Source organism: Zootoca vivipara, chromosome 16 (genome assembly GCF_965207765.1).
Source record: "Zootoca vivipara chromosome 16, rZooViv2.hap1.1, whole genome shotgun sequence".
In the NCBI taxonomy this organism is placed as follows: domain Eukaryota; kingdom Metazoa; phylum Chordata; class Lepidosauria; order Squamata; family Lacertidae; genus Zootoca; species Zootoca vivipara.
In genome coordinates, this window is record NC_142599.1 from 18049361 (window position 1) to 18072150 (window position 22790).

Here is a 22790-nt window from a genome sequence, read left to right on the forward strand (position 1 = left end):
AGAAGTATTTTATCTGTCCTGAATCTTCTTTACTTCTAGTTGAAGCCACTGGGGTCTCCGAGATGTGGGGGGACAGCGAACAGCACTTCTCTGGATATTTAACTATTTTAAAACTATTTTTAATGAATAGTTACAGGTAGGTAGCCGTGTTGGTCTGACGTAGTCAAAACAAAATAAAAAAAATCCTTCCAGCAGCACCTTAGAGACCAACTAAGTTTGTCATTGGTATGAGCATTTTGTGATGCCTGCTACATGCCAAGAGGATGGCCATGGTTGGGCACACCAATGGCCCCTGAAGAACACACCAAAACCATAGTGGCCAGAAGCATCAGAATGGACCTGGAAGTCCACCCCAGGATTGAGGTTTTTTGTTTTTGTGCCAAAATGAGGCCCCATCATAATCCCACAAGAATGCAAGCCGTCTTCAAATCATCCTTTATCTGCTTTGTCACCCTGAAGTGATGGTGGGGGGCTACCCCCCGCCCCGGCCGTGAGCTGCGCCAAGCGTGCACAGAAAGCACGACCTGTTGCAACTACCCTACATGCAAAATTGAGGTGGCCCATTAGGGATTGAACCTGGAAAAGGGTAGCCTTTTTAACCCCCAGCATTGTTTCCAGCAACGCTTTCAAGGATTTGAGTTTGGACTGTGGGAGGCGTGATAATGGCTGAAGTGTGTCCAGTTCAATACCCAAGTAGGAAAGGACTGTAGACGGGCCCTCGGTCTTGTCGGCAGCCAAAGGTATGCTCACATGGTATGGCATCATTTACAGACCCGCCCCTAGGATATGGCAGGTTGTGTATCATATGGAACTCACCAGGGATTTTATTGGGCACTATGCCAAGCGGGGAAACTATAAATTTTTTGAAAGGGGGGGGGCAGAAAAAGGGCCAGCTACCCTGCCTAAACGCCGCTCTTTTTCAATTTTGTTAAATGTTACAAGGGGCATTTCCCTTACCGGCTTTTGATTGAGAGGGGTTCTGGATACCGGTGAACTGGAGACGGGGATGCAGAAGCCGTAGCGGAACCCTGCCTCCAAGTAGTTGGCTGCAGTCCTGTTGGGATAAGCTTGTAACAAAGGTAACATCGCTGAGAGAGACAGACAGGGGTCGGGTCTAGGGCAGAAAAACCTCATTTCCTGGAGGCAGCCGTGGCCTGTTGAGTTCCAGAGGTAGAGGCTCTTGAGTCTCCCTTTGTGTCCCTGGACCCGCTCCCCGATCCTGTCTTTCAAAAACCACAAAAAGGCGGCTTAGCCCGAAAGCACTTAGTCCATGAGTGTGAACCACCGCAGCGCTCGCACACATGGTCGAAATGGCATCTGTCCCTGCTGCACAACCCATTATTAAACACCCAACATGCTGACGTAGCCACCCTCTGTACCTTGGAGGGGGGTTTGCCTGATTTCTCTCCAAAAGCCCTTTTTTGGAAGTGTGATGCCACTACTTCAGACCAAATATCGCTGTCCTTAATGTCCCATTGTGCCTTGGGGTCTTCAGCAGCCCTCTCATGGAACTCCTCATTGTATGCTAAAGCCGCCGAGTCCCCTGCCTTGTCAGGATAAGCAGCAGCCACCAACCCCATATAGGATGTGTAAGCGATTAACCAATTATCAATGTCCTATCAACATCCACTGCCTTATCTTTTTCACGACCTGATTCTGGCTTAAACTTGGAACTACAAGAAGAAGCCGGGGACAGTAGAGAAAATATACCTACAAATTCCCCATTTAGGATGTGGTTGCGAAGATTCTTTTTAAGCCGGATGCCAGGCGGCTGATCCGTCCGCTTGAAGTTAGACGCCCGCACCCTCCCTTTTGCGTCCAGCCCATCTTCCCCGCACGGCTCCTTGGCCCCAAAGGGGCGGCGATGACGCCGAGTGCGACGTTCCCAAATCCAACTGGGAAGGCCAGGGGCCTTGTGGGTAGTAACCCAGTAGCCCTTACAGTGTTCTTCCGACTTGCCACAGGAAGAACCACATGTATCTGAAAGATCCGAAGAATCTGAGGTGTCCCTCTTGCACTTACACCCATGCTTCCTTGATCTGCATGACCTCTTCTTCCTACGTCGTGTTCTGCGCGAATCAGGGCTGGAGGAGCTATCAGGTGAACTTGAAACAGGTGACCTATGCCTACGCCTACCCTTGCGAGAGCGTCGATGAGGGGACTTAGACCTATCTAAATGCTCCTTAGCCCGAGCCAGGCGCTGCTGCAGGCTGTGGTTCTGGCACACTAATTCCTGCACGTCGTCCCCACTGGATGGAGAAGCGTCGCTCTCAGCAGCAAACTCCTCTGGGGAAACATGCTTTTTCTTCTTAGGGTAGGCCCTGTAGAGCCTGGCATCAGAAGTGGAGGGCCTTCAAAATCACCATCCATCAACTTTTTCCTAGTTATTACGAGCTTCATAGGTGGGACCTTCCTGCTGGAAGACAAGGCCCTTTTAGAATCCTATTGGCTGCTACAAATGTGGAAGAGGCTACAAATGTGGCCTACAATCAAAAAGGCCACAACATGCGGCGGCAGTGTGGGACCTTTCACCCCCTCCCCCATGCTGCCGCTGAAACCACAAGGCTGCTTGCGGAGCGCCTGACAGCGAGTGGCAGCAGCAGAAGGGCCCTGCGCCTTCACCTGCGCTGCCCCCAGAACAAGGCCGCAATGCGGCCTATTGCCAGGGTGCCCACCACCCTCTTGGGCCCGGTGGGATGCCCTACGAAGAGCGGCAGCAGCGCAGGGGCTTTGTTCCCCTTCCCCTGCGCTGCCGCCGGAACGTCACAAAAGGCCGCAAATGCGGCCTACGCTGAAAAGAGGCTGCAAATGTGGCCTAGCTGGGCGGCTGGGGCTCCCGCTGTCCTCTCAGTGTGGTGGAGCGCACCCCCGCAACAATGGCGGCTGCGGAGGGACCATGCCTCCCCCAACACTGCCAAAAGAAAAAAAATGGCTGCCACACCCAAAGCAAGCCTGCAAAATGCAGCCTAGCCAGGCGGTGGGGAGGGGCCATGCCCCCCTCATCCTGCAAAGAAAATTTTCAAAAAAGGCCGGTACTTACTTGAATCCAGCCGCCTTAGTACGCTCCTGGACAACCCTGAACCTGAAAGAAAATCCAAGTAGGCCTGGCCGAAAGGCTCAGCCTCTTTTCTCTTTGCCTCAGCCCAACCCCCGGCCGGCCATGCCCTGCTTGTGGCCCTGCTTGGTGCCACAAACCCCGCCCACCTGTGGGGAAGGGAGGGCAGAAATTGTTGCGCAACAGGTCCCCACAGGAGTAAGGAACCCCGAGGATGGAATAACATTGGCTTTTAAAACTTCCCACAATATTCCAGAATACAGTTCATACAGCATCATTGATACATCATCTTTACATCACTGACATGTCACAAAAGGAGAGGGGTAGACAGGGGTTACACTAGTTCAACCTTGGCAAACATGTCCAGGTAAGTCCTTGGTACGAGATTAGCATAGGCAAAACATGTCCAGGAACCTCTCCAATACTCACCATCACCTGGGGCAAATCTGGTGATGGGCTTTTGGAAACTAACTACTCAGCAATTGTCACCCCTGGGCATTTCCCTGGGTGGGGTGTGTAAATATGTCCTCACGCTTGGGGAGGTGGCTGGGGAAAGAGTCCTTTTTCCAAGGGCAAAATGGTGTTGGAATGGAGGGAATTGGCAAAGGGGTTGGTTTTATATTTATAAAGCTAGGTATCTTCCCTGAGCTGTCAAGTCGAAAGGATACATTCAGGCATAGTATCTCATATCTGAAGAAGTGTGCATGCACACGAAAGCTCATACCTATGACAAACTTAGTTGGTCTCTAAGGTGCTACTGGAAGCAATTTTTTTTATTTTTTGTTTTGACTACGTCAGACCAACACGGCTACCTACCTGTAACTAAGGCATAATATCTGTAACACTTAACAACTTTAAAGATGTGCTCCACCCTGTAATTTCCATAACAAGGGTGACTAGAGGCACTCTAAGAATATAAGAGCCCTGCTGGATCAAGCCAAAGGAGACTCATCTAGTCCAGCATCCTGTTCTCATCGTGGCCAATGAGATGCTTCTTCTGGGAAGCCTGAAAGCAGAACCCATGCGCATCAGTGGTGCTCTCTCTACTTGCAGTTTCCGGCAACTAGTATTACTGCCTCTGACCATGGAGGCAGAGCATTGCCTCCATTGTGGTTAGTAGCAATAAGGCAGAGATTGGGTACTACTGTACATTCCTTATTGGACTCCAACTCCCATTGTTCCCAGGCAGCATGGCCAGTGGTCAGGGATGATGGGAGCTGGAAGATGAGCAAGACATTCCCCAAACTGCTTCTGACTTGGTATGAGACAGCCTCCTATGATTGGGGACAGGCCATATCTAAGTGGAAGAGCAAAATAAAAAAATTCCTTCAGTAGCACCTTAAAGACCAACTAAGTTTTTATTTTGGTATGAGCTTTCGTGTGCATGCACACTTCTTCAGATACGGAAGAGCATCTGCCTTGCATGGAGAGGCCCCAGGTTCAGTCCTCAAGACATATCCAGGTAGGGCTGGAACTGCCACCTTCCTGAGAACCCTGGAGAGCTGCTGCCAGTCACTGACAACACTGAGCCAAGGGGACAGATGGCCTGACTTCCTGCGCATCCCACAATTTGTATGTTGACAAGCTGGAATGTGTACAGAGGATGGTAAATAAGATGATCAAGGGTCTAGAAGACTAGCCTTATGAGGAACAGTTGAGGGAGCTTGGTATGTTTCGCCTGGAGAAAAGGAGATTGAGAGGAGATATTGTTATAAGAAAAACTGCTCCCTTTCCCTTATGGGGTATTCCAGAGCCTGCAAGGAGAGCTTAAGTGGGTTCCCTATTGGTAGGAGAAAATAACAGAGGCAACCAGAGTATATTGAGAAGGAAAGCGGCTAGTGAGCCTGATCTTTATTCAAGGAACTGTTGCAACAGGGTCCCCACTCACCACATGCAGGAGGGAGAACCCTGAACAATGATGCACAAGCCCTTATATAGACTTTTGAAATTGCCTACCCTGTAGCCCAAGAATACCCCCCAAAAAAACATCATACATATGTCACAGAAGAAGGCAGTCTACAGCAGAAATCACAGGAGGCGGCGATCTAAAGCAGAAATCCTGTATGCCGTGATACCTGGTAATGGTCATTGGGTAGCCTGGCCATTAATACACAAATACGCCCTTAAGACAGGATTTGCAAGCGAAAAGACAATGGGAAGTCTTTCCCCACAGGCCTCCCTTACTGCAGAAGAATATCTGAGGTCATTGGGAGAGTCAAAATGGCTTCAGGATTGCTCTCCTGTACTATTTCAGACAAATGGTTCATATATTTAGATATGTGTACATTTGTGAACATTTATTCCATATAAAGGTAAAGGTAAAGGGACCCCTGACCATTAGGTCCAGTCATAACCGACTCTGGGGTTGCGTGCTCATCTCGCATTATTGGCCGAGGGAGCCGGCATATAGCTTCCAGGTCATGTGGCCAGCATGACTAAGCCGCTTCTGGCGAACCAGAGCAGCACATGGAAACACCATTTACCTTCCTGCTGTAGCGGTTCCTATTTATCTACTTGCATTTTGACGTGCTTTCGAACTGCTAGGTTGGCAGGTTATTCCATATATGAGACTTTAAAATTCTTAATAGCCATCATCAAATATCTGAAGGGCTGCCACATGGAAGGGGGAACAAGCTTGTTTTCTCCTGCTTTGGAGGGTAGGACTCAAACCAATGGCTTCAAGTCACAAGAAATGAAATTCTGACTAAACACTACAATTCTAAGGTTCTATATATCCACGTTTCTTTGATCTCCTTCCTGCCATGCCACACTACTTCTACCGTAAACATCACTAACTCCCCTTCTCCCTTCAGTCTGTAATGCAAGGACACAGTTCTGAAGAGCAACGCTTGGCAAGTTCTATGTCTCTCTCTTTACAGCTGTTTTTGTTGACCTCAGATGCATGATGAGCACAGCACAGTGCACATGTGCTTAACCTTTTCTGCCTGTCTTGCAACTGAACATTGTCCTCCTTTTCAGGTTCCCCATTTGCTCCATTCCCTCGTCCCTCCATGCTCGTAAATTTGCAGGCCGGAGACACAGCTGTGCCCAAGAAAGGGCAGCTTGGTGGTTCAAGGAGGCCAGAGGATAAAAGTGGTCCAAGTTTGGCCCCCCTTCCTGCATCCTGAGACAACACAGGCCCAGCTGTCCAGATATCTTCCTGGCTCTGCTATGAAAGTTTGACAACCCCAAGTCAGCACTCCCTGCCCAGGGCTGACATCACCCCATGGACAACTGTGTTACGCTGCCAGGGCTGGCTATGAGAACCTGACAAGGAGACAGTAGATAAGCTCCTTTCAGCACAACGTGAAGTATGCAATAAACATCTATCTGTCTGCATTGGGGAGAGGAGGAAATTGCTTTTATGAGAGGCAGAGGGAGGGTAAACATACAGGAGTTTATGAGGACAGTTTATGAGGACAACCAATTATCTGGCCACCTCACCATGAAAAGGTTATTGTAGAGTTGTTCAGAAAGGGCAACCCAAATGATCAAGGGGAGAGACTCCCCTACAAGGAAAGGTTGCAACATTTGGGACTTTTGGTGGAGAGGTGAAATGATAGAAGTTTATAAGATGATGCATGGCATGGGTAAAATGAACAGAGGGAAGTTTTTATCCTTGGACTCAGCTAGATTGGTAAAGAAAAAGCATTGTATGACATCCCAAAGAATCAGAAAAGACTTTTTATGTACATGACGACAGCCGCACAGATGGTACTAGCCCAGAGATGGAAAGAAGAAAGAGTCCCTATCAGAGAGGAATGGCAAACTAAGCTGTTGGAATACGCCGAAATGGTAAAACTGACCGGAAAGCTCAGAACCAAGAAGACAAAAATAATGGGAGACATTTATAATTTATTTAGGAGGCCACTGTAAGCAGATAAAAACATTAGCAGGATTCTAATAACACTTGTAACAAACACTATGGACAATATGGACAGATACAAAATATAGATTATGAAATAATATGCAGTTGAAAATGTTGACAATAGAACCCATGGAGGGGATGGTGGGAAGTCCTGATATTCAGAGAAATCTCTATACATGGATATGTATTTGGTATTGTTACAACTTTACATTTGTAAAATCAAATAAAAACAATTTCAAAAAAGAAAAGAAAAAGCATTTTTATATGTGTTGTATAGGCAATATAGTACTGTGACACCAGATGGCGTTGTGTAGTCCCATCTTTCCCTACTGGATTTCCCTGTATGAGATTACGTGTTTAATTGAATCGCTTCTTAGACATGTCTAGATCCAGCCCCTCTCTCATGACAGCAGAATTCATGGGCATCCAATGACACCGAATGTCGGAAAATTCAGGACAAATAAATGACTTTGTCCACACAGCACAGAGTTAATGGAACTCATTCCCATATTCTTCCTTCCTGCAGAGTCCAGCAGCTAGTATTCAGAAGCATTAGTGCCCCTGACTGTGAATAGTAGAATAGTCATCGATAACTATCTTCTCCATAAATTCATCCAATCCTCTTTAAAAGCCATCCACGTTGATGGCCACCACTGCCTGCTGTTGGAGGGAGCTCTGTCCTTCAAGTACGGACTACTTCTCCTTAGAGAACACACATGACATGTTGACATATCTGCATATTGCAAAGGGTTATGGGTATTTATGAGGGCACACACTCAGTTGGCATGACCCATAGGCCATAAACTAGAGCACACCCAGTGCTCCTCTACTCTTGTGAATGCAAGCCAACTTTCAGGGATGTCCTCCCCACCACCACGATGGCTGTCCTCCATGAGAACCTCATCAACACCTAGTAAAACTGGGACTCCTCCAAGCACAGTTTGAAAGCCCCTGGAATGAATGAACATGCCCCTGAACATGTGCAGAGTGCACTGTCCTCACCACACAGGAGCAGCAAATGTCACAAGTTAAAATGCCTTTCATATTCTGTTTCTAGACCAACTTGAGTCCATGTGTCTCTTTCCCCCCACTTAGGAATGAAGCCCTGGTTTCCTGGGATTAAGAACCTTATTCAAAAAGTGCAGCTGTGCACAGCCCTCCTGTGGCTTTATTTCTTTTTGGGTGGTGGTGGAGATATTTAAGAATTTGGAACCGTCTAAAAAGAAATGGACATTCTCCAATAATCCAATGATTATATATATTCCACTGAAGCAAATGTATGCTTATGTTTCGGAGGCTGGAGTAACTCGTTTTGAAGCCATGACATCATCTGCCAAATTCCTCCAGGATCTCATCCAATGAACACCATGAAGTCCCGATCTATGTTTCTCCACTGTGGTTTTATTTCATCTTTTTGCGGGGGTGGGGGTGAGATGTGCTCTGCTCCTAAGGTTTCCTTCTAAGGAGAGATAATTTTGAAGTTCCAGTGTTTGTCAAAAAAAGAAAAGATGGGAAAGAGATGTCAGCCAGCATACTTCGTTCTGTTCTTGTGACAGAGTACCATCTTTCATGTCGACTAGTCCAGTGTGCAACACAGTAGCTTAGTGAGCCAATTCAAGTCTGCAGCTTTTTAAGAATCCCCTGTAAAAATCCCTTTTAAGAATCCTTTTAGCAGCCGTTCTGGGTCTGCAGCAATTAACGGGATTCTGCTAGTCACTTTTCCATTAACAGGTTCACCTGCTGATTTCTGGGGCTCAGAACTCGGCTCAAGGCAAAGCAGAGCAATCTGGGTTTTCTTGATTTGGCAATCCTATCAGCAGACACTTATGGGTGAGGGAGAAGAGGTGCCTGTCTCCATTAGACCCTGCCTGTTTTGCTTTCTACCCGCAAGTGGCCGGCCGCTGAACTAGGAACATAGGAAGCGGTCTTATGCTGAGTGTTCATCCAGCCCAGTGTATTGTCTCACTGACTGGCAGCAACTCTCCAGGTATTCAGGCAGGTGTGGTGTCTCTCCCAACCCTTCCTGGAGGTGCCAGGGAGTAGAGTTAAATGGCTCACTTACTTGAGCCATTTGGATTTGTTCAATTTTTGAAGGCACTTTTTGATACAAACTTTGAAAGACTGTGCCAGGGAAAAAAACCCTTATGGTGAAAAAACCGTGTAATGTAAACCACAGCAAGAGACCACCACTGTTAAATCCCACATTAGAACTTGAAGGAAAGCTGTGATTATACTACTCACTGAATGAGACTTCCTCCTGAGTAAATTGGAAAGAATGGAAGCAGGCCTACACCACTGGCTGTGATGAGCAATCAGCAACTTTCAACTCTTCTCCTTTAAGCTTTTCCCATTCCAGTTGGTCATTATAAGAAAGTGTGAGAAAGACTAAGAATATCTGCCTCAGACTAAGAATATCTGCCTCACTTTGATTTTGTTTTCCCCTCCTCCCTCCCAATCCCTTTTCCTTATGTGTTGTCACATAAATATTGTAAGACTGAAGACAGGCACTTTATATTTGATCTCCATTAAGTCGTTATCAGACCCCTTTTAAGGGAGGATAGACAAGGTAGAAATGCCTTAATACGGTATGTATTTAGGAATAGAGCATTAATATGAAATATGCCACTGCTTTTGTTTAAAGGTAAAGGGACCCCTGACCATTAGGTCCAGTCATGACCGACTCCGGGGTTGCGCACTCATCTCGCATTATTGGCCGAGGGAGCCAGCGTACAGCTTCCAGGTCATGTGGCCAGCATGACAAAGCCGCTTCTGGCAAACCAGAGCAGCACATGGGAACGCCGTTTACCTTTCCCGCTATAGCGGTTCCTATTTATCTACTTGCATTTTGATGTGCTTTCGAACTGCTAGGTTGGCAGGAGCTGGAACCAAGCAACGGGAGCTCACCCAGTCACAGGGATTCGAACCGCCGACCTTCTGATCAGCAAGCCCTAGGCTCAGTGGTTTAGCCCACAGCGCCACCTTGAAATACATGAGATAGGCGCCCCACTAGAATTTATCCTGGCTTTCCCCCTCCCCCAGCCCTATTCTTTTTTTAAAAAAAATGCTGCTGCATTCATCATTATATCAAGGATGGTTTAGTAGAGATTGGTAAGTAAATGGACCAGGGGATCTTCATAGCCAAGGGCAAACGGAGCTGTAGAAATCTGGCTTCCCCAATCTATAAAGCACAATTCTATACCTTGTATAGAAATGTAGTATGTAAGATAAATTAGGAATGGCACTTGGGGCGTGCTTTGATACCATTGTTAGAGTATCTCTTTGTATTTTGTCTCTGTGTATAGATGAAAAAGAAAGCTAATTTTTATGTGGCCTACATTGCAACATAACCTGAATTCCTGGCTGGCCCTAACTGGCATTTTCACTTGTTTCATCGTATTATAAATACAAAAAGGGGTAAATCAAACATTTGAAGTATAGATATAAATATTGAACTATTTTCTTCTGCAGGCTGCACACTTTTCTTTTTATAACAGAGGACATAAATATTTTTTCTCAGTTTTTCAATAAATGGTTTAACTATGCCACTTTTCTTCCTAAGAAAAGGAAAATGGATCACAAGCAAGTTCCTTAAAATGGAAGTCTTAAAATGGCACTGGAAGCCTTTTTTCACACATTTTTAGAAGCGGACTATGTAAGTTACAAGATATGGTTATAGGTTATGGCTACAATTCATGATTTGTCTGAAGCAAGACAAATCACAAGCTTGGGTTCAGGCAACATCCTAAGTCAAACCATGGCTTAGCTCAAAGAAACATGGCGGCATCAGGATTGGAGGAGCAAAATTGCCACCATCACGTCTCTTGGGAATATGCACGTTCACACCAAGCCATGGTAACAAGCCAGGGGTTGTATCCAACGTAGCGTTAAGATAAAGTCTCTTAATAGTAGATTTGTTCCACTGGCAAAATGATTGCACCAGCAGAACAGTGTTGTATGAGAAAATGCACAAGCAGGTTGCTAGTACTTTTGTTGTGCAATAGTTTGTGCTATATATTGCCCAACAAATTTCTGCTAGTGCAACTGCTGCATTGGATTTCTAAGTGTGCAACGTTCGAACTCACCTGTCCACTAGCACAACAGCCCTTGCAGACAGGGAATGCTAGAGATAGCCCAAAGCCTTCTGAACAGCATTGTGGTAAAGGAGGAATCATAGAATCATAAAATAGAATCATAGAGTTGGAAGAGACAACAAGGGCCATCCAGTCCAACCCCCTGCCAAGCAGGAAACACCATCAAAACATTCCTGACATATGGCCATCAAGCCTCCGCTTAAAGACCTCCAAAGAAGGAGACTCCACCACACTCCTTAGCAGCAAATTCCACTGCCGAACAGCTCTTACTGTCAGGAAGTTCTTCCTAATGTTTAGGTGGAATCTTCTTTCTTGACATTTGAATCCATTGCTCCGTGTCCGCTTCTCTGGAGGAGGCAGGGCTGTTCTCTTGACTATTTAAGGACCAGTTCAGTTTGGCTCTCAGTGATGTGTTTCCATCCAGAGGTGTACCTAAGGAGCTGGCGAAACCGGCTTCTGCCACAGGTACAACCCTGGAGGGACACAAAGATCACCTATCAGACTATGGACTGTATGACATATATGTGTATGGTGACACAGCAACACTGTGGTAGTGAGATCAAATATGGGAGAAGCTTCCTGCCCTTCTCCTGCCACAACACAAAGGCATGCAGTAAAGAGGCTGTTTTGGGGGGCAGGGGGCAATGCAGATATAGCTCCTTGAAAAGGGTGAAAGGTACCTGGGTACACTTCTGTTTCCATAATCTATGTAAAAACTTTGAAGAGTTGTTTTTCCTTTGTTATACGAATTTTAAGGTCTCAAATATAGAATAAATATTATTAAATGCACCCATATCTAAATATATAAACCATGTGTCTAAAACAGTACAGGAGGGCAACCCTGAAGCCATTTTGACTCCCCCAATGACCTCAAATATTCCTCTGCAGTAAGGGAGGCAAATGGGGAAAGCCTTCCCACTGGTCTTTTTGCTTATAAATACTGTCTTAAGGGCATATTTGTGTATGAATAGGGAGGAGGGCACAAGGAGAAGGGGACGACAGAGGACGAGATGGTTGGACAGTGTTCTCGAAGCTACCAACATGAGTTTGACCAAACTGTGGAGACAGTGGAAGACAGGAATGCCTGGCGTGCTCTGGTCCATGGGATCATGAAGAGTCAGACACAACTAAACAACATGGGTGAGCCTGTGACCTGCATTCAGGAACTATAGTATTAACCATCACATAAGAATGGCCAAGCTGCCCTAGTAATGCAATCAGTGACCATTATCTGGTATCCTGGCAGAAAGGATTTCTGCTGTAGACCACCTCCTATGATGTATGTACGATTGGGGTGGTGGTCTTTGGCTAAGGGGGTTGGACAATGTCAAAAGTCTTTAAAGGTTCCTGCACGCTTTTGTTCAGGGTCTCTCCCTCCTTGGAAGGAGAGGAGGAAACTCTGTTGCAACAGAAAAATAAACATCTGCCTTGCTTTCTACTGGATCTAGTCTCCATCCATTTTTCTCTAACTGATCAATGACTTAGGGGACTCAGAGTCCCATGGGAAGTTGGGCAGCAAAAGCCAAACCCCAATTTTTACAACACTTTCTCCCTCCTCACCTCTCTCTCTCTCTGTTGTGCCTATTGTAAGCCATACAATTCTGACCCTTTCCCCAATTGATCTGGCAGTTTGTTCCACAACAGCAGGGTAAAAATGCTCTAAATAAAGATTACAATGATATTTTATTATTATTTGAACTACTTATTTTAAAAAAGCACTTATCTATTTGATTATCTCATGTGTATGCTGGCCCATAATGAAGTTCTTTCAACATCTTACAATAAATAAGTTAAAATAAACTTGAAATACAGAGAAATGCAAAACTATTAAAAAAGAGGAAAAACAAACAAAACTCGCTGCACCTCAACAATGAATAAAAGCTAATAAAATCTTATTCCAGGATTGCTTAGAACAGGCACCCCCAAACGGCGGCCCTCCAGATGTTTTGGCCTACAACTCCCATGATCCCTAGCTAACAGGACCAGTGGTCGGGGAAGATGGGAATCGTAGTCCAAAATATCTGGAGGGCCGAAGTTTGGGGATGCCTGGCTTAGAATAATGTAAAACGCAATAATATCAAGTACAAACAAAAGTAAAATATAACAAAAATGGGAAGATAGAAAATGTTCTAACAGCCAATGATTTAAGATATGAAATATTAAAATGTCTTAAGATGAAAACTTCAACCAGGCCTCTAAAAGACAGTAAAGTGGGTGTCCAGCAAGATTTAGTGATGATCTCTCAAAAGTAGTGAGTTTAGGGGGCTGGTGAGCTATTGGAGAAATCGTTGCCCATTGGCCATGCAACATCAGGGCCAAAGGTTTTCCACACCTGGACAAGTGCCTTAATTCTTAATCAGAATGTACGTCTCTAACATGCTATAGCCAGATTGACACGGGCATCCTCAGGGTTGTGGCTGCAGACATTTTGTTATTACTTGGGTAAAACCTCTTTAGCTGCTGCTGGCTTGCTCTGTTCTTAAGACCCCAATAAGCAACAATATCTCATTAGGCCCAGCTGTGCTATGGAAGTTTAGGGCAGCATCTCAAACTACAGGCAGTGCCAGTTTTGCACAGCTGGGCTTAAAAACCACTTGGGCTCTTGAAAATCCTGGCCAACTCTGTTTGCCTTCAAACAAAACATTTACAAGCATATAAAAACTAAACATTTGAGGTTCTGATACCAAAGCTCTGAATCATGGAGGGCAGTTAAGATTTCTCCCAGACCCTAAATGGGGAAATTGTTTGGGCAGAGAAGTGCTGTTTGCTATGAATAACGTCCTGTTTAGCGGTAATTGCTGCCTCCCAAAGGGTGCACTCAACTTTACAGCCGGTGTGTGGGTTACGCAGAAGTAGCCAAGGGTTTTAGGGCGTTACGTTCAATGCTCAGTTTTAGGTGTAGAATGCTGGAGATGAGAAGGCTTTGACCAAAAGGCATAGAAATATTTTTTTTACCGGTAGTTTGGGATATCAGGAACAATTTGAAAGCATGCCATGCTTTGGGAAAAGCAAGAGTGCCCCCCAATGCTTACTGGATTTTATTAATTTTAGGAACTCTAAAGCACAGGGCACACACTGGTTCTTGCAATGGAGGAAAAGATTTAAGAAATGAAGCCTCCCCATAAATCTTTCACTCTCAACTCTCAACTCCCCCTCCTTCTCTAATTCCTATCCTAATAACTTGCATAAGAGAGGAGGCTGTGGCATTCACACAGGGCCCCCGACCATTTCACGGGCTATTGACCCTGTGCCACCACTGCTCTGCTGCCACCAACCAGGATCCCCCTGGTAAATTGCTGAGTCACAGTCAGGATTTTAAGTTAAACAAAGAAACAAGTGTTTATTTTAAATACCAACAAGCTTCAGGTATTAGTTACACTGTTACACAGTTTTCTCAGTCTTAAACTTGTCTGAATCTCACTCTAGCTCACCACCATCAAGTCCCACACACCAACCCTCACAACCACTACTCCCAACTCAACTGCTTCTCAACTGCTTCAGGGCTGGGCTATTAAAGCCCTAAGCTCCGCCTCCGGCTTCTTATTGGTCAGCCTATTAACCCTTTTCCCACTCCTGCAGAGTTGTAGTTCCCCAGGAATGGGCAAACACCACAGAGGCCTGTCGGGGATGGAGTCCTCGTGTAAAGGGCAGGAGGGGAAATGTGCTCCCGCCTACACACACACACACACACACACACACACACAGAGAGAGAGAGAGAGAGAGAGAGAGAGAGAGAGAGAGAGCACTTGAGGTTTTTCTCTTGGCAATTCTGGAAATCCCAGTCACTTTCCATTTCCTTACTGCCACATTAAAAAATGCAGGGCTGAAGTGCCACAGATGAAAGCACAGAAAGGAACTCTCTTCTCCATCCCTGAAGTTCTTGCTCACCATTAGGAGAGTGATTTTCAACACAGGTATGGCCCTTTCCAATTGTAGTATTTTCCTGTGCAGCCTGGAGAGCTCTACACTTTTAGGGAAGCTTTATGTTTAATATATTATTGTATTTTGGTGTTCTGTTGGAAGCCGCCCAGAGCAGGCGATGTATAAATAATAAATTAATATTATTATTATTACATTATCCCTGAGCTGTGTACACACCATAAACCTAATGCACATGTCCCAAAGAATCCTGGGAACTATAGTTTGCTGAGGGTATTGGAGATTATAGCTCTGTGAGGGGTATAGTTCCCATGATTCTTTGGGGGAAGCCATGTGCCTTAAATGGGTGTTGTGTACAGAACCCTAATCTTGCTGGGGTAGAACGTCACAAAAATAAAGCTTTCATAGAAGCTGTGGTACTGTTCTTTCAAACTGCAACAACAGGTGATATCTTGGTTCCAACTGAGTAACTGTAAATCCATTGTTCTATTGTGAATGCAGTTTCTTTCCCCACTTTTTGTTGTAAAAATAAGCCCTTAGGATTTCATTTCATTAATATACCTTAGATGATGCTTGTTAAAGGTACTTTTTATTTTTAAGAACTAGGTAAGAACACAATTGATAATAAAAAGTGGTTGTGTAGAAAACCAAAACTACCGTGTTTCTCATATTATAAGACACGTCTTATATTTATTTTTTCCTCAAAAAAACACACTATGGCTTATTTTCAAGGGATGTCTTGTTTTTTCCTCCTCCTCTTGCCGCGGCCGGCATTGCTGCTGCGCCTATCACTATGCCTTATTTTCGGGGTATGGCTTATATTCCTTGAATGCTTAAAAATCCTGCTATGGCTTATTTTATGGGTATGTCTTAAAATATGAGAAACAGGGTAAAAGCACAACAGTCAGAATCCAGGAAAGCTTGGGTAAACTTCTATGCTTTTAAGAGGCATTTAAAGGTCATTAATATCTCAGCCTCTTGAATCAACCAAGGAATTCTAGAAGGAGGGTGGCTGTGGAATGACAAGTCTCCTCAGAAAATTTTAAAATGCTGCTTCGTCAGTGTTGTCGTGCCAAGGCAAGATTTTGGGGCCTACAAAGTGACAGATTGACTAGGAAAGGCAGAAGGCAGTCCATCATGGTAACGGCAGTTGGTGAAACAGAACCCACATCTTTCTTTGAAGATTTCAATTCGCTCAGCTTGATAGTTCACCAGGATGTGGGTGTCTGACAACTGTCCATAGACTTATCAAAAAAATGGCAGGAGGATGAAAAGCCATCAGTATAAACTGAATTTCTCATTACAGTGGAACCTCGGTTTATGAACACCTCGGTTTATGAATTTTTGGTTTACGAACGCCGCGGACCCATCTGGAACGGATTAATTCATTTTCCATTTCTTTCAATGGGAAAGTTTGCTTCAGTTTATGAACGCTTCAGTTTAAGTACTCTGCGGACCGTCTGGAACAGATTAATCCACTTTCCATTACTTTCAATGGGAAAGTTTGCTTCAGTTTATGAACAGACTTCCGGAACCAATTGTGTTCATAAACCGAGGTACCACTGTAGATGATGCTGTATCTTGAATTATGCCATCATAATCCTGTCAGCCAATGGAAGCATCTTTCAATCTTTGCTATTGCCAGGCTAACTTCAAAGTATATTTTCTTGGAAACTTTAACAGCTATGTTAACAATTCTTTTTCCTCTACCTATTGAATGTATAACTGAATGTCAATTATGAGATGGATGCTGAAATCTAGGCGGTGAGACACAAATACCTCAACACCTATTTGTAGCCAGAAATAAGCTTGGTCTACTTCCAACCATACCCATCCAACTCATTTGGCATAGCTCTGTACAAGTTAGTATATTTCTCTGCAGATCGCCCCCAAATACAGACTGGATGATAGCGTGGCTCCTCAAGGTACTGACGTACTGCATTCCTTCTGGTTGTATTTTAGGGTTCTATAAACAGCAGTTCTTACACACAAAACTTGTGTGGGTGTATTTTTTCCATAAGTCTTAAGCAACACCAGCTGCCAACACATACCCCCTTCAGGAATGATTTGGGCACAAGCTGTAGAAGATACACACAGTATCCAATAGTTTTAAATGACATGTACACACATGAACATTTAAACCGTATAATCTGTTCCACCTTCAGCAGCTGGAAATTTTGGCTATCATCCAGGAGTCATCACATCATGCAGTGTTCTCTGCAGTGTTCGAAACCCCCAAGGAATTTCATTAGTGCAAGCAGTTTCTAAGCTCTAGGCGGAGTATTGCTTCTTTTTGTCTTCAGAGGACTAGACCTTGTGAAAAATAGAAGATTTTAGCTGTTCATTTTCATCTTTGTATTGTTATTTTTTTAAAAAGTGTGCTTAAGACATTCAGTTGTTGTGCCCATAACCTAAGCTTAAAGTGCCATTTAGTTCCTAGCTTTCATAGCTCTGTCTCCAACACTGGGTGTCTGGAAACAGTGGTGAGATGAATGAGGAAAACAAAGGTGAGTTTCAATCCTGGGCAAAAAAGAGGTACTGAGGATGTGTGGTTTCCATGTCTGAGAAATTGGTAACTTGTCTACCCTGGATGGGGTTGCGCTCCCCCTGGAGGTTTGCAGGCTGGGTGTACTTCTGAATCCAGCTTTGACACTGGAGGCCCGGGTAGCTTCAGATGCTAGTTGTACCTGTTATAGCTGGTAAAAGGTACAACAGCTATGGCCTTTCTGGGTTAGGAATGCTTGGTCACAGTAATTCATGTAGGTTACTTCAAGATTGGATTACTGCAATTGACTTGTATCAGCTTCCCTAGCACTTAATCCAGAAGTTGTAGTTAGTTCACAATGCTGCAGCATTAATTCTGACAGGATTGAGACTATGCCAGCATATAACAGCTCTGCTCAGAGACCTGCAAAGGTAAAGGACCCCTGACAGTAAAGCCCAGTCGCAGATGACTCTGGGGTTGTGGCACTCATCCCGCTTTACAGGCTGAGGGAGCTGGCATTAGTCCGCAGTTTTTCTGGGTCCTGTGGCCAGCATGACTAAGCTGCTTTTGGTGCAACGGAACACCGAAACCAGAGCATTGCACAGAAATGCTGTTTACCTTCCGACCGGAGCGGTACCTATTTTCCAACTGCTAGGTTGGCAGGAGCTGGGACCGAGCAATGGGAGCTCAACCCCTTGCAGGGATTTGAACCGCCGACCTTCCAATCAGCAAGCCCAAGAGGCTCAGCGCCACTAGCATCCCTTCAGAGACCTGTACCAGTTGCCAAGTTCAAATTGTTACCAGTTCAAGAACAAATTGTTACCAATTGCCAAGTTCAAGTGTTACTATTAGTATATACAGCCCTTAAACCTTGGGACCAGCTTACTTGTGAGAATTATTTGCCCCATATATGCCCCCTCAACTAATTCAAAATGCAGAACGGGCATTGTTACAAGCAGTACAATACTCATTCCACATTCGTAAGAAATCAGTCTTTATAATCCAGTTACAAGAATGCTTTATACGCCCTAAAGATAGAAATAGATCCTATGCTTTGTATATGTTCTTAAGCTTAGCATTTTTTTTTAATTACAGGCATCAACTGATTTACACATGTTCAGTATTTGCACAACCTTGCACATCACAATGACCTGGAAGTGGCTGGAAAAGGAGATATAATGTGGGGCAGAAGCGTAGGTTTATGCATGTTCTGCAGTCTCAAACAATGACCCAGAATGCAACTCCTGCACAAATTGGGGGCTGCCTGTATTGAATATTTTGATTTTCAGGCCCAGAGATGTTCTCAAAGCAACTCAACATGGATACTGTCATTAAATGTAAACAGTAATGACCTGAATAATGAAAAATAATCAGAATATTAAAAGTTATTATAATCAAGAATTTCAAGAAGCCTAAGAAAAAGATCCTCTGAAAGGTATCAGTGTCAGGCACGTATTCCAAGCCTAGAACACTACAAGCTGCAATGCAGAGTTCAATGAATAGACCAGAAATTTAATATGCTATTTGTTAGCAAATTAAACAAACTCTTATCTTGAAATCTAGTTCTTCACATATAGGTTCTCAGCCCATGAAGTTTAAATTTCTTCATGAGGCCACCTGGAGTCTTTGCATATTCTTGGATTTAAATTGTAAGGCTTCTTGGATGAACAGATGTGTCAAATTCTTCTGCATTCTTTTATGGGTGGTCCAGAAGTTCCGCAGTCATGCAGTCCAAGTGAGATCCAGTTTCCCGTTCAAATTACTATTTTATTATATTGTACATCCTTGAATACATGGTTAGCCTTTTGTTCTTCCACAAGATGCAGAGCCTCTTGGATGTAGGTCAATGATCTAATGTAGCTTACACCAACATTCTAAACATGTTTGACAGTGGTACATCTTATTCTAAATCTTTTAAAAATTTCATCCTATTTCTTCCTGTGATTTCACCACCACTGAAAAATATTTACTTACCTAGTCTTGCTACAAGCATATTTTCCAGCTTCTCCAAATGCATTATTTTGCCCGGAGTCATTCATACACCAAGTGATTTCTCCCTCCTCCTCTGAACTGTATCAGCATGTGTATATTTCAGGTGTTCTCAAAGTGGTGAAAACAATTTGCTGTCAACTTCATTTGTAAAACATTCATTTCTTAATTTATTAAAAAACAAGAGGCAAAAAACAAACCAGTTTCTCTAACACAATTCAAATAGGAAAAAACAGGCAAAGGTATAAAATGTATTTTGAGCTAAGATTCCACACATATCTACTCATTTTTATTTTTATTTTTGGCTATTTAGCATTTCTACTATTAAACATAGTGCTTACCGGTAGCATAGAGACTCCAACCCAATACTTACTATTTCAATTAGCAGCAGATTCAACTATCCCTACTACTTTTCCAATTATGTCTCTTTGTAGATATTTTGTAGTAAGATACTAGCCGATTGTTCTGAACTATGACTGTTCTCCTGAGAAAGGTTAATGCCATTATCTAGTCAATGTTTTGTTCCTTATGTGTTCTGGAATACCTGGCAAGCAGACGAAAGCAACTCGAGAAAAAGCACACTATTTTAATTCCAAGGACTACACAGAAACAGATCGGTATTTTAATGCCAAGTCCGACACGAGAACGTTAACCAAATACTATTCTTCTGAACTTTAAGAGCACAAAGAGTCCAATAAAAGGTGCTGAAACGCACCTTGAAAAAACCAATTCATCTTTAACGACAATTAGGCAAGGAAAATATATGAACGCGATTTTTACACAACACAACACACCCAAGAAAACTTAATTACATTCACCCATCTAAAAATAAGGCACGAGAAGGGGGGGTGAACCCCCTGAGAGAAAGGAGGCGATAATTGACGAGAGAAAGACGCCGCCGACGCCATTTTAAATCGCCGTCTTCTTCATGCAGCCGATTAGGAAAATGGCTTCTGGGCGAAGCAGCAAACGGCGCGGCTTCGGAATGACGACAACGCGCGCCCTGGTCCGAGGGAGAGCGGGAGGAAAGGGGGAGAACGAGGGTCCCAGTCGTCAATCGGGAGAAGGGGAAAGGGGAAAAGAGCGCGCGCTCGCACCTCGCTCGAACGACGATCCTGCAAATGTCGCATCAAGGCTTCTATGTTCACTGCGAACCGTCTGAGGGAAAAACCCCAGAATTTCCCAATGCGCACGCGCAGCAACCTACCGCCCCGCCTCTCCCCCAACGGTTAAAAACGGTCACGCGGGGGCGGGGGAGTAAAGGAGAGAAGAATGCGTCCGGAAACGGTGGGGGATGGGAAGGGAAGCCGCTTTCTTTCACTACCTCACGCGGTGCAAACAGCCCGTCGGGACACGCAGCTCTCATCCGCTGTCATTCTCTCTCTCTCTCTCTCGACTCCCCTCCCCTCTTTGTGTCGTGGTCCCAAGGCCTAATTGTCACGTGGGGCGGCGCCGCCCAATGGCGAAGAAGCGGCGACGGCTCGCTTCCACGCCTTTCCCTCAGCGCAGTGTGTGAGGGAAGGCGAAGCCGTGTAGCGAGGGAGGAGGCGGGCGGGAGACGTGGTGAAGGAACAAAGGACGCGGTGCCCGTCGGCGGGTTCTCTTCGTCGGCATATTGAGATAAAGAAGAGAACGAACGCACGCGGGCGGAGGTTGACGGCCGTTGGCGGCGTCGGGGGAGAAAGGGAAACGAGCACGACGGAAAAGCTCGCTTTCAGGGGCGAGCAGAAGGGGGGAAAGAAGAAAAATACGGGGGGTCCCGGGGGGAGCCATTGAGCGCGCTAGTGCGCGCTCCTGTCAGTAGGCAAGCTTATATAAGCATCGTTAGTGAAGAAAAGTGGTGGTCAGGGCGGTTGGGTCGCCTCAAGCTTGTTTTTCCCTCACGCCTGGAAATTGGCGGGAGGGGTGTGGGCGGGGCGTCGTCTTTATCAGCATCATGGCGTTCAGCAATTACAGCAGCCTACAGCGTGCTCAACTGACCTTCGACTATCTGCACACCAACTCGTGAGTAGGAATGGAGGTTGTGGGGCTCGGTGTAGCGGTAGGCGTTCTCTATTTCCGCTGCTTCTTGCACGCTGGCAGCAGCTGCTAATCCCGAAAAAAAGAGGAAACGGTAATTGAATTCCCTGGAAAGGAAAGAAAGCTGAGCATCGTCGCTGTTGGGAAGAAAGAAAAAGGCTGGGAAGAGTGAGCAAGGAAAGAACAGTGCGTGATATGCCAGCAAAAACAGGGGGCATTCAGTGAAACTGAAGCAGAGTTGGAAAATATGTTTACCCACAACTTGCCTGTGGAATTTTTGCTGCCCAGAAGAGCAACAGACAGTTCAACGACGCTTGAAAAAGAATGTAGCAAAATTATGAAAGTCAAGAATGTTAGTAGCTGTTAGGAAAGATTGTATATTTGCATATTTTCTGCATTTTAATTTGTTGGAGCCTTTGTCCCCCCCATTGTTTATGAATTCGAAGAAACTGGGAAGATCAATCCAATGTTGAAAGGTTTGATCTGCCACCTTGATTCAAAATGGAATCCATAGATTTAACTATATAATATGCTTGTAGAAACGACTGTCTAAACGATTGACTAGGGGCAATTTTCCTTCATTTTGACAATTGTACAGAAAGCTTGGCAGAATTTACCTTTTGATTTTCATGTCACGGATGGCAAGTACCTTTTAGTTAGAGAAGAATATTATAGTGACAGATAATCAGGGAGGGAATGGTACTATGGTACCAGCCAATATTCTTGATCTATATATGTCTTTCAGAAAATGGGCATCTTTCAGCCTGCAGTATGATTTTGTCCAGTGTCTGTAACCCTGCTGGTTCTTAGAAATCCCACCAGGATTCGACTTCATTGAAGGAAGGCATACAATACGAAATTATTTGATTTCTTCTTCACCACAGGGTTGTCTTTTGTTGGAACTGGAAGGTACAACACTACCCCTCCCCAAGTACAAGCTAGGCTCATCATAGTCTTGAGTCTGCAGCTTTTAAAATGCTTGCTATCTATTCCAAAATATAAGAATGGAAGAAGATACAGCTAGCCCTTGAGAGAGATCAACAGTACATGGGCTGAAGAATGGCTGACATAATCATTCTCCCAGACTTTGCAGTGGCGCTATGATCTAAACCACAGAGCCTCTTGGGCTTGCAGATTGGAAGGTTGGCAGTTCAAATCCCCGTGATTCGACAGAGCTCCCGTTGCTCTGTCCCAGCTCCTGCCAACCTAGCAGTTCGAAAGCACACCAGTCCAAGTAGATAAATAGGTACTGCTGTGGGGGGGGGGAAGGTAAACAGCATTTCTGTGCACTCTGGCTTCTGTCCTGGTGTGCACCAGAAGCAGATTAGTCATGCTGGTCAGATGACCCGGAAAGCTGTCTGTGGACAAACGCTGGCTCCTTTGGCCTGAAAGCCTTTGGCAGGA

At 44.9% G+C, this 22790-nt stretch overlaps 1 protein-coding gene across 3 annotated transcripts in view; it reads left to right on the forward strand.

Annotated features, from left to right (window-relative positions):
- The first annotated feature begins 20622 nt into the window (after positions 1–20622).
- MORC2 (MORC family CW-type zinc finger 2) overlaps positions 20623–22790 on the forward strand; it is a 48951-nt gene continuing 46783 nt past the window's right edge. For 2 of the 3 annotated variants that reach the window (XM_088659229.1, XM_088659230.1), the window contains exon 1: positions 20878–21371. Coding sequence is in view for 1 of the 3 variants with exons in the window: in XM_035099052.3 (XP_034954943.3) it covers positions 21304–21371 (68 nt within the window). In the remaining 2 variants the exon portion in view is untranslated. Of the gene's footprint in view, positions 21372–22790 lie in introns of all 3 variants that reach the window. The other variant, XM_035099052.3, reaches the window with a different exon arrangement.